Source organism: Pollachius pollachius (assembly GCF_949987615.1).
Source record: "Pollachius pollachius genome assembly, chromosome: 5".
Classification (NCBI taxonomy): Eukaryota; Metazoa; Chordata; class Actinopteri; order Gadiformes; family Gadidae; genus Pollachius; species Pollachius pollachius.
This window is the reverse complement of record NC_136938.1, coordinates 14,611,714-14,624,239: the sequence shown is the minus strand read 5'-3', so window position 1 is coordinate 14,624,239 and position 12,526 is coordinate 14,611,714. Positions and strand designations below refer to the sequence as shown.

The 12,526-nt window shown below is 40.0% G+C and overlaps 1 protein-coding gene across 2 annotated transcripts in view; it reads right to left on the bottom strand.

Moving 5' to 3' along the window:
• Positions 1-23: 23 nt before the first annotated feature.
• The window catches only part of apba2b (amyloid beta (A4) precursor protein-binding, family A, member 2b), a 49,551-nt gene continuing 37,048 nt past the window's right edge, over positions 24-12,526 (bottom strand). For both annotated transcript variants that reach the window (XM_079736022.1, XM_079736021.1), the window contains 5 exons: positions 10,860-11,039; positions 8,698-8,910; positions 8,151-8,270; positions 3,142-3,282; positions 24-1,284 (listed from right to left, as the gene is read on the bottom strand). In XM_079736022.1, the coding sequence (XP_079592148.1) occupies positions 1,213-1,284; positions 3,142-3,282; positions 8,151-8,270; positions 8,698-8,910; positions 10,860-11,039 (726 nt within the window). In that variant the 3' untranslated portion in view covers positions 24-1,212. The remainder of the gene's footprint in view (positions 1,285-3,141; positions 3,283-8,150; positions 8,271-8,697; positions 8,911-10,859; positions 11,040-12,526) is intronic.

Sequence of the window (12,526 nt, the reverse complement as noted above, 5' to 3'; positions counted from 1 at the left end):
GCACACAGAGGCATGCACACAGATCATGTTTGTATGCGTAGGGTTTTCAGTCTTTTTTTTCTTCATAAGCCATAACTCCAAAGTAACTAGGACAGCTGTTTTTTCTGTCACAGTGCAATTAAACAGCTCTTTCTTTCTCACAATCTTGACAGGAAGTTGTGTGCTAGCAGATACTAAAACATGAGTGAGACATGGGCACAATACTAGACATTTTAATCCTTATGTAAAGACATTCTTGTACTGCTGTGCTGATGACAACAGAGCTCACATAAAACAATACATTCACAGTACACTCCTCCCCTCCCCCCCACCAGAAACAACAAATAAGTACACATACCCAGATACAGACACACACGCACAGATTAGTCACTTAAAAAGAAGAATGTTATAACTTCATCTTTTTCAAAAGCATGACCTCGATGTCAAAAGCTAAGTTATTATTGTTTTGTTTTTGAAGTTGCATTGCATCTTATTGAAATGAGGTGTCGCCTATCCATTCATGGGAACAGTAAATTATGTGAGGATCCCTTTTTTGATGTCAATTCCAGACTTGGAATTTTTTTCTATTGGCCTAAACTAGTAGTAGTAGTACCTGTAACAAAATGGCCGTTGCTCCCGGTTAGCCTCTGCTGAGACCTCCTTGTCCATCTGCAGGTTAGCACGTTAGCATACGTACAAACTCATTGGCGCGATACTTCGCGCTGTAGGTTCACAGTACGGTTCTAAAATCTCATTAAATAAAGACAAAGCATACCTGTGTTTTCCAGCTCACCTATTTACACACTCAACCCTTTCCTTTCTTTATGTTTGACCTTCAACCTTTCTCTCACACAGACATCAGCAACTATTTACATGGTTAAAATAAATAAACAACAGAACGGACATCGAGACAGTAGAAGCACAGGAAAATTATCGCACTCCCAACAGAAGTCGAACATAAATAGAAAAAAATGCCTGCTCGTTCTCAACCACCTGATGTGTTGGTGACATCATCACTCCCGGCATGTTCGATGAGGAGAGCATGGGTGTGAGAGGCCCTGACATGGTTGCACAGAAAGGGAGGATAAACATTGAAAGAAAATAATGTTCAATCTGTTTTGTTGCCCAGGGGAAAAAGCTGTCCTTATTGGTCCGCTCGGGTTGCACCTTGGGATTGTGAAGACCAATCCTAGCTGTCGGCTTGATGAGTGTTGCATGGCCCTTCTCCTTCCTTCAAATGAATATTGGTGTTTCCTGTCCAGTAAGCAGTCTGAACATGGCAGCTGGCATGGTCTTCATGTGGATCTGCCAGGCAGGGAAACAAAGTTAACCTCTCAAACAAAATGTAAATTCAAGTCAGCTTTATGTGGCTATCCCTTGATCACAGTTCTAGTCGCAAAGGGCTGCACAGGCCCACACAATACAACCCCTTAGCCTCGCCCTCTAAAGGACAAGGAGAAGGAAAAACTATCCCTTTCCAGGGATAGTTTGGAGGGAATAAGTGCCACAAGGGGCTGATATAACTTTACCTCCTATGTCTTTTCCTAACCCCTTTTCCTTGGCCTCGATGGAAAACATTGTGAGTACAAAGAAAGATGTGACAAAGTATTTATAAGGACTTTGAAAAAGGGAATCCGCCTGCATCTACACCAGGCTATGTTATTATGCAATGGCGGATGTTATGGACGTGTTGTTGGTCATGTTAATTGTTTGATCGTCTTTATGAAACGCAGAAAAGTGCATCACTTTGAATTTTGCTGCTGAAAGGAATTGTGGGAATGGATTATCTATTTTCCTTTTGTAAAGGATAGTCATCTCTAGTGTACCCCATGCTAATGAGATAAAAAAGAAAACAATGAAGTACCTCCTAAGCAAAAAATAATCAACCGCAGCCTGAATCTACAGAGACAACACCACACAGAAAGGTTAATGGCAGGGCCCTTTCTGATTGGCACACATGGGTGCTTGTGCTAATGTCGAGTCACAAGTGAGATGGTAATGATCTGATTTGAGCTGATCAGAAACAGCGCATAGCACTATGGTATTTTACTATTTGAAGCCGGCAACCTTTATTTTAGTAAATATGTGCATTTGTACACATACGTGTAAACTCTTTATGTCTGTTTGTTTGTTTGATTGCCTATCGTTGTGTGTTTAAGGATTTTGCATAAAAGTGGGCATATAACTAATCAAATTAGGGGTCAAGGACACTTGGGAGCGGGACCTGGGGTTCTTCTTTGAACTAAAGAGCCTAAAGGACATATACGATTATCAATTATCAACAGGAAGTGACTTACAATGTATCATCAAATGCGCCATTGAAACGCATTGGAAATATAAGGCCTTGCTATGTAACCTTGTTTGAAAGAGATAGAGCCTTTGCCATTAGACCTATCAACCAGGGGGCGCCTTGGGGTCGAGCTTTGATGTGAGGGCCAAGCTTCGATGTGTGGTTCCCAGTCAGGCCCTGGAATAAGGTTGTCAAGTCTCTGGGTGGTAGGACCTTTACTATCTCAAAAACAGCCTTGTAAACCACATTCTGATCGGTCTCAAGGGCAAAAGTAAATTGGCGGTTTCAGGATCTCCATTTCCGTGATGGAAATAGAAACATGTTCCTTTAGGTATGTAATCACAGCTAGCAGGTGTACAAGTTTTTCCAGTTCGGGCCAGAAGGGGCCTGCAAAACTCACTTACAAGATAAAATAAGCGAATGGGAATTTTGTACCCCCATTGATGGAAGTTTTTCATTTTATCTCTAGGTTAGGGAGAGCATTATGTACCTAATTGAAAATATTGTTTGACATTGAGAATAAATAATATCCACCAAATTTCAAATATCCAATATGAAATCAGCTTTATTACGGTGCTACACACACCTTACACAACAAAGGCCAGCAGAGAACACGGTAAGTCATTGGAAATCTAGGGGTAAATAGGGTAGAATTCAGTTGGTGCAATCTGCACCCCCAGCTCTAGATGCTACTAAATTCTAAACACTGGACCGTTTTTTGCAGACAGAAACTCGACTGCCAGGTGAAGTATTGCTGGTTCCTTTGACCAGTCAATGTGGGAAAACGCTCATATCGGTCTTATTGACAAATGCCCTATTCTGTGGTTTAGGTTGGAGATGATTTTAGGCATGTGTATTTGTGTGGCTCTAACCTCTCCCACTGAGTTGGAGAGGGCCTGGACGATCTTCTCATGGGCGGTGGCAACCACACTTTGACTGTTGATCTCGATGATGCGGTGTCCCACACGGACCCCCCCTCTCTCCGCGATGCCCCCCCGCATCAAACTGCAAATCTGTATGTTTAGACAAAGAAACAACATTAAACTCATCTGCTTGGTTTGCTAAGCTTAACACTTACTAGAATTTCCGCTCAACCGCTAGTTGTAATTAAACCCATAGCTATAACCTGGAATCCCCAGTCGATAATATAACAAATTTCTGAGCACATAATATAATAACATTTTGCATATAATGTTACAACGTATAACATTTTGGTTCACCTATTACATAATGAAGCAAGCATAATAACTACCTCCTTACATTATGAAGCAAACTTAATCATTTTCTACTTATAAGCCATTTTTACACATGTCCTCCACATTTTTGCCTCATTTGTATATCAGGATTCGACCCTGAGGGCAATACACACCTGATGGTGATTCATACTTGATATGCGCACATCAATGTAATTTAGACATCAGTAGAATCAAAGGGGGGTTTACGGGGGTGGGCTAGCAAGGGGCAGCATAAGACGTAGGGTCTAAGTTTGCAAGAGGTGGGATAAGTGCATACAATGACGTTTGTTTTGGTTTGACCACAGACAAAATGGAGCCAGAACGGGCAGAAATCATCTTAAATGTTGCTAAAATGATGCATCATATATTCTGTTGCATCCACAAAATCCGAAACATCAATCAATGAAAGATTGGAGCATGAGTTAGAGACAAATAGAAGAAACAACGAAGAAGAAAGCGAACGACTGCGTTACCGGAGAAAGAGAGTGTATTTTTTCGCTTCATTTCACATAAAACAAACACTGGGACAAATGTAGTTGATTTCTTTGTTTACCTAAGAAAACAGGTGTGGAAGGACGGGACCCTATAATGTTCAGCTAACTGTTGTCAATAATAATAAAAATAACAATAATAATTCTATATACGTGTGCAGCTGTGAACTAATGTATTGTTATTTATTGTATGATGTGTACTTTTAGTGTTCACCACGAATGACTCTTAAAAGCAGTGCCAACATTTAAATATTTTTTAACCATTCAGCGAACAAAAAGGAAACAAGCTGATTATCATTGATGGAGTCACTCGAATGACATGCAGAAACGTCATCAACACGCCCACTTAAGTGGTGTAAAAAATACCGCCTTTCTACTGCTCATTCATATTTAAGGTAATTTACATTTTCTGCGGGAAAAATACTACCCCAGCGTTAGTATTATTCAGGAGATTTTCAGGGTACAAATGTCAGGATATGTTGTTCACACATACGGCCCATCAGTAGAATAGGCGGAGAATATCAGGACTTACACATGTGTCTGAAAGCAGCTAGTGTGTGAGCATTTGATGACATTATAAAATGAGTCAATTTATTGGTTACAGGGGTAATTGTTCAATGGAAAGTGTAGTATGCTATGCATGCAAATCAATTATTCAATAGCTTCAACTGTTATTCAGGCCTCAAAGTGCATTGACAACAGCTGAAAATTGTGGGGGGTTATCAATATTGCAAGACATTGCGGGATGCTCAAGGAGGTGTGTAATATTAAAAAATAAATAAAGTTTTGCAAAAAAGAAAAGCGTAGTCTATAGACATAACGTCTCAGCTGGGAGAGTGTGTCACAGCAGGGCTGTTATCTCGATCTTGCCTTGTCTTGCAACGTCTGCGTCCGCACGCGCGTGTGTGAGGTGTGTGTCTGCGCGTGCATGTGTGTGTGTGCGTGTGTTCATGTGTGTGTGGTGTGTGTGTATGCGGTGTGTGTGCGGGCGTATATATAGTGTATAATATTGATGCTTTGCTTACTTCAGTTTCTCTTCTCGTGCATTGATTTGCTTAGGCTGTCACAATGTTGGACTTTTGTAGCAAACCACTAGATGTCACCAATTCTTACTGTCTGTTCTCTATGCTTTTCCTACCTAATTATGTCTCTTGTTATCAGTCTCACCTGCCCCCTGCTAATTAATCATGTGAGTTGTTTAGCCAATTGTCTCACAGTACTTAAGCCTGGTCTTTTCACTCTGTCTCTGTTGAGTCTTCATTGAACCCTGTGAGTAACTTTCGTCTTGACCACTGTCTTTGTTTGCGCTACCTGGATTGATCTTGTTGCCAACCTTTGCATGTAACCTAACCCAGATTTTTGGATTACCCTTTTGGATTAACTGTCAGATTTTTTTTTTTGGCTTTTTGATTTATGGACTGAGTTTTTCTTTTTGATCTTCTGAGCTTTTTAGAACTTTTTTTTTTCTATGGAATAAAACCCTAAAACGTATCCTTGTTTTGCTTCGCACTTGAGTCACCCTCAGTTCCTGCGTAGTACTATCCTAACAACCAATCTTATTGATATCTCTCACGTTATAGAATGGCATTTGAGTCAAAATGTTGCTAAATATGGCTATGAAATAAATAAATGAGGCAATAAATTTATAACTAAATATAAATACATGTCAATATTAAATGGGATGTTTTTCAGAAGGACTACATTTATTATATATATTTCAGGCGATTTTTTTATGCCAAATTTATTTAAAATATTAAAATAAAATAAAAATTCTGAATGTCTTTTTATATATTTTTTTATTTCACTATATTGAAACATTTTCATGTAGGTAAATTTATGAATTTATTGCCTTGTTTATTAATTTCATAGCAATATTTATTAATTTATTTATAAAAGTTGGACTCAAAGGGTATTCCATACTCTTACTACTAATAAATCCATACGTCCCCAATTCAACATGCTGAATCTACCGAAAAAATGCAGAACAGGTCAGACTAGTATCAACGGTGCGGGACACACCACAGATGCTGAACGACGCCCCGACTTTGCCCAATGGCCAATTGTCAGCCCAGTTTGTCAGGGCCTTGACACGCATATGAGGGCCGCCCCCCTGGTTAACCCCCAACACAGCTCCGACTTATTCCGCATCGGACTAAGACATCGCCTAGTGTGGTGTGCTTATGTATTATTCAAATATAATGTGTTTTATTTTTTTTGCACGTTTTGAAAATACTAAGACCGTAGAAAGAATTCTATAGCTGCCTCTTGCATTGAAGATGCATCTATGTATCTATCAATTACGATCAGAACTATAAGTCACATGATGTAGCCTATTAGGCATACCGAGTTGAGTAGATATTATACCCCAGACATATCGGCTTTGGTGTTTTTCTTTTGAGGGGTTACACAAGAAAAAGCCTATATTGTTTAGTAGTAGATAAGGTAGGGTAAGGCTAGGTATAAGATAAGGTAGGACATAACAAGGGATTAACCAATGTTATTGACAACAATGTAAAAAAAAAAAACCTTAGTAAAATGTATTTATTATTCAAGAGACATTTTATATGTATTTTATACAGACGTAACACAGCTACATTTCACATTGGTGATATTATGACTGACTAATGACTAATACTTCTATCTGGCAAAGCTGGGGTGGATGGCGATTCTGCAGACCTTAGGCTTTGCCGTTACCATTTCATCTTGCTTATATTTTATCTCTAGTGGATGGGGGCTCCCAATTACTATCTAGGACTCGTGTCCTTTTCCCTGAAATAAGTTTCTTGCATGGCTGGGGTCGATCCGAAATATGTGTGTCTTTTGCAGAAAGTACAGACGAGGCATCGATTTTAAAATTTAGTTAAAATTTAGAGAGCTTGACATCATCAGGCTCAAGCTTTAACGGAAGACCAACTGATAATTTACGAAGCAGGTATGTAATTAACTGTTACCAAGTAATGAAGTCTGAAATGGTTGAAGTGTCAAAGAATGAGCCGACTGCTTCGCCGTCCTACCATTGACTTCCATTGTTAAAAATAATATTTAAAAAGTAGAATATCCTAAAAAGTTTAAAATATTTTAAAAGTTTGAATAGAAGTGCACGATTCCAAGCTAATCTGAACATTTTAAAATTGGAATGGAAAAACTGTGGAAGGAGCAGGGTCCCAAAATTAGAAGAGAATGCATTTCCTGCTGAAAATGCGGTGAGTGCTATAGTGCAAAGTGAGGTTGAAATATGTTTTCGTAAAGCCACATATTTAAAGACATAAAGAAATGTTAAAAGGGTTAAATCAAGTGAAGGGATTTGAACAGAGTCTAAATGTAGTAAACAATGTGAACATGCACAGGTCTCTAGGTGAAAACTTGTGTAAGGAGTAGGGTCCCAAAGTTTGTATAGAATAAGAAAGAAAGAAAGAAAGAAAGAATAAAACCTAAGAAGAACAATAGTTGAGTGCTGCATGAGGCACTCATCTAAATATAGAATACACAATAAGAGTAGCAGTAATTCTGACAAAGGTACTAAATGTAAATCGCTTTGAATAAAAGCATCTGCTAAATGCCCTAAATGTAAATGCAGTAATGTAAATGTAAATGAAACAATATGTGTAAACATTACAGGCAGTTGAATCAGACATTATTAACATTATATGCTTCATTATTGTAGACCATTATACATACAGTAAGTGTGTCCAGGGCCGTCCCATGTACGGGGGAGAACATTTAGAGATACTAGTATTGGCATTGTTTTTTTTTTCTATCAACTATTGTCCTTCTTGCAGTCTTCAAACAGACTATGAATATGAAGTGATAGAAAGCTAGAAGGTATTTGCTAATATGAGGATGTGGTTGACATAATCTATGTTAATTACACTTCTGCTCCTGTTCAATAAAGGCTCATTGGTGATTGTAAAATAAAGCTCTGTGTTGGTTGTAACTGCAATTCATCTGTTAAATTAAGCTTGTGTTGCTTGAAATGTTCTTATCAATCTCTAAAGCTCTTTGTTTTTAAGAAGTTTTATGTATCTGATAAATAAAAATCTTTGTTGTTCAAAAGTGTTATTAATGTTTTAAATTAAGTTTTGCATATCAAAACTGTTGAAGAAAATCTGTTAAAGAAAGCTTTTTGTTGAATGTGGGCTTGACATGTTTACTCACAATGCCATTCTGCACACTAAAGCCCAGCTGGTATTTAAGGTCTGGTCGCTTAATTAGGACCGTTGTCACAGGAGGACAGCTGACGATGTTCAGTTTCACCTGCACCTGGTTCTTCAAGCCCTGCAAACACACACACACACACACACACACACACACACACACACACACACACACACAAACACAAACACAAGAAGAAGCACAAAATATGTTATGCATATGTGGTGACACTTGAGGTCCCTAATCGTAAAGTACCAGTAAAGTTTTTTTTATCAAATTACATTTTAATTTAAAGATGACCCATATATTTTTGCTGTACTTTACGGTAAATTAGGGGAAGTTGTAGTCATTTTTTAGTTAGTTCAATCTGTTTGTTGATGTTCATGGTCAGTATTTAGAGTGGACACACGTAGTAGATATGCAGTGGTGGACTTTGCTGCCGCATCTTCATGGACTGGACACTCTAAATGGGGCATCTCACCCAGCTCATACATATTTTAATCCTACCTGAACAGGTGTGTGTCTTACAGGAAGAGGTGTGAGCCATTACCTTGATGATGCCTTGGCAGGTGGCCAGTGGCAGCCCCACCAGGCTGGTGTTATTGATGGACATGATTTGGTCGCCGATGCTGAGCTTCCCGGAGCGCGCCGCCGGCCCGGCGTTCATCATGTTGGCCAGGATCACCGTCGGCAGGATGGAGCCCCACCCCGACTCCACGATCACCACGCCCAGGATCTCCCCTTTGCTCTTCTCTAGCTGCAGCTGATGGAGATGGTGAAAGAAGGAGAGGGTTAAATAGGCAAAAGATAGCTGGACTATGGCCATCCAGGGCGTAATTGTTCTAAACCCCGATGTGTACTTGGCGGGGTGCACGTTAGCTATGGACAGTTTTGGAAACATCAGTATTGTAGAGACCCCGAGGCAGCTATTCGATCCAGAGGAATAAATTAAGCTTAAAATCTTCAGCCAGCATTACGTCTAGGGAGAAATTCAGCCTCTTTAAACATCCTGGCACTCCTCTCCGCTCAAAATGGGATATTTCTATGGCAATCTGTCCGTTTTTAAAATGAAGGACGCTCAGCCTGTCGTGAACTCACATCCATGCCGTGTGCTGTGTCTGCTTTGTCATGGATCAACAGACTTAGCATTGTAAAATGCTAGATTTCCGTGTTGAAGTTCAATTTAAATATTTGGTTGTGGTTCAACAGTCTACGCCTACATGTTGAACTACAAAGTAAAGGAACAGTGACGGAGTGACAGGCAAAGATGGCTGTTCTGTTAAAGGGATATGTCAAACATATACTGTGACATAATCATAAATAGATAGCACTTTTTTTCTCCAATGGAAATGCAAACCAGTACCACAATTATCCATGAACAAGTTTTAAGTAATGCACTTCACATAGACTTTCAACAATTACGCAATAAAGTTGTATGGGAATTGAGAAAGTCTAAAGAAAATTCCTTATGTTCCTTTGTGCACAATTAGATGTTTTTGATTATGGCATTTGTGAGGATGTATAAAAACATTTTATGTTTACATTTTATTTTTCTCTCCACTCCAGTTGATAGCCCATTTAAATCAAGGCCATTTTCCATTGCATTCTATGCAATTTGGTTTTAGGAAATATCATTCAACAGAAACAGCAGACTGCTATTTTATTGAGAAAATTAAATCCAGCCTTGATAATGGAGGTGTTTGGTTGGTGCTGTTTTCCTTGATTAAAAAAAGCTTTTGACACTGTCAATCATAATGTTCTGTTGTTTAACTTTTCCTCTAAAGCTCTGACATGGAGGGAGTCTTATTTAGATTCAAGAAAGCAGTGCACCAGAATGAATGATGCAAGCTCTTCTTTTGTTAATAGCACCATTGGAGTCCCACAGAGATCAATTTTAGGACCAATTTTATTTAGTTTATATATTTATGACCTGCCTCTGATTTGCACAGACATCCATATTCAAATGTATGCGGACGATACAGTCATCTATACACAATGCTCAAAATAGAGAACAGACTGCATCAAAACTCAATGCAGTGCTAGACAAAGTCTCCGACTGGCTAACTAGCAACTGTCTGTCTCTCAATGTAAGTAAAACTGTTTGCATGTATTTCTCCAACAAGAGAAATGCACAGCAGCAACTGATATCTTTGTCAAAGGAGAGGTGATTACAATTGTTGACAACTTTAAATACCTGGGCATAATCATTGATTCCAACCTAACTTTTAAAAAGCATATTAGAAAGATATCCAGAAATGCCAGTGCTAGATTAATACATTTTAGACATATAAGACATCAATTACCAATACATGCTGCTAATCTTTGTATACTCTTTACAAACAGTCTGTGAAAGTATTTGATAAAAACCAAGAACCACAATTACCACCACTATACCATTATTAAAAAAACCTAACCTGTTACCATTTGAATGTTTTCTTTGGTTTGTGCTTGATGTACAAATTGATTCATGACCTTGCACCACCACCACTCAAGCTATGCGTGTCATTCTAGGGCTGGGTATCTAGGGCTGCAACGAGATGTGATTATTTCACCAAATTTAGGAAAACCAGCATCAGCATTCTCATTCCAAGCAACTGGAAAAAGGAACTCAATCCAGCTTCATATTAGACATTGTGCAAGCCTTAACAGTTGAGGCTACACTACATGAGGCTTCTGAGTGTATTTCCACAAACTACTTCCCGCAAAACCGACCTCTTTGCAGTTCGCAGAGTTGGAGAAGTGAATGAGGTCATCGTTATACATCTCCTGGGTGTTGATGACATCACTGTACTGCTTCTGACTCAAGTCCTCTGGGTTGATGCCGTTAGCTCTCAGAAACTCCTGGTAGGCCACGCTGAAGGCCTGGCCGATCGACTGGGCTATGAGCTGGGCCTGCAAAAACCGAGAGGGAGAGAGAGACATGGAGCTATGGGGTTAGTGTCACATAACCCTCCTTGTGGAAAGTACATAGAAAAATTTTTTTCCGAACACACTTGAAGCAGCGAGAGTGAAACCTCTAAAGAAACCCACCCTCAACTCATCTGATGTAAAAAATTGCCGACCTGTCTCTCTTCTAACATTTATTTACAAAACACTTGGGCATGCAGTCTTTTCCCAACTCTCTGCATACCTCCAAAATAATAAACTCCTCGACCATCACCAGTCAGGATCCAAGGCAGGCCACTCAACTGAGACTCCTTGCTGTCACAGAGAAACCTAACACTGCTAGAACAGCCTCCCTCTCCTCCGCTGTAATTCGTTTGGAGCTTTCAGTAGCCTTCAACATAGTGAACCACCAGATCCTCTTCTCCAACCTCCAAGAACTGGGAATCTCATGCTCTTCACTCTCCCAGGTCATATCCTACCTCATAGATGGCACATAAGGGTAACCTTTAAGGAAATAATCAGAACCTTGTAGTCTCCATACTGGGATCTCTCAGGGTTCTGTTCTGGGTCTCATCCTGTGATTCCGGCTTGTCCTACTAGATGTCTTGTTACTCTTCCCCTTGGTTTCTCCACACCTGTATTCTATTACTCAGCAGATTCATATAACCTTGCTTTTTTATTTATCCCCTTTTTTGTCCCTTGCCAGACATTTGCCATTTCTTTCCCCAATGACACATCGCCATGCCAGCCCCTATATCTGGTGTTAGATGTCCCTTGTTTTTGCATTTGGACCTTTTGGACTGTTTCCTTGGTTTGATTTCCTGGATGTGATAGTTATTTGGACTTAGCAGCACAAATCTCTCCTTATCTGGCCAAAATCTCTCAGTGGATGTTAACACACCACCTGAAGACTGAGCTGCTCTTCCTTCCAGGGAAGGCATCTCCCGTTTGCAGCCTCTCCATCAATCTTAAAATCTCTGTGGTGCCTGTGACTTGGAGACAAAAGGAACCTGGGTGTTACCCTTGATGACCTGCTGCCCTTCGCTTCTAACATCGCTGTGACATCCAGCTCCTGCAGATTCAAGCTGTACATTAAGAGGATATGGGTTGGTCACCCAGAGGGCCATGAAGGTTTTGGTCCAGGCTCGCATTTAGAGCACTGCAACTGCTTTCTGGCTTGTCCCCCTGCTGTGCCATTCATCCTCTGCGGCTCATCCAGAATGCAGCAGCCCGGCTGGTCTACCCAGGTTCTCCGCTACTACATAATTCCTACACATTCTGCACTGGCTACTGGTGGCTGCTCGAATTAGATAAGTCACTGGTAATTGCCCACCTTGCTGCAAACCACTCCAGCCAATCCGAAATCTAAGACCATGTCAAACCATACTCCTCAACCTGTCCAGTACACTCTATGCCAAATGGATGCTACTCCCTCACGACTTTGCACTTACAAAAAGCCCCCTGTAAAAGCTTCATACACCGACGTTCACCTC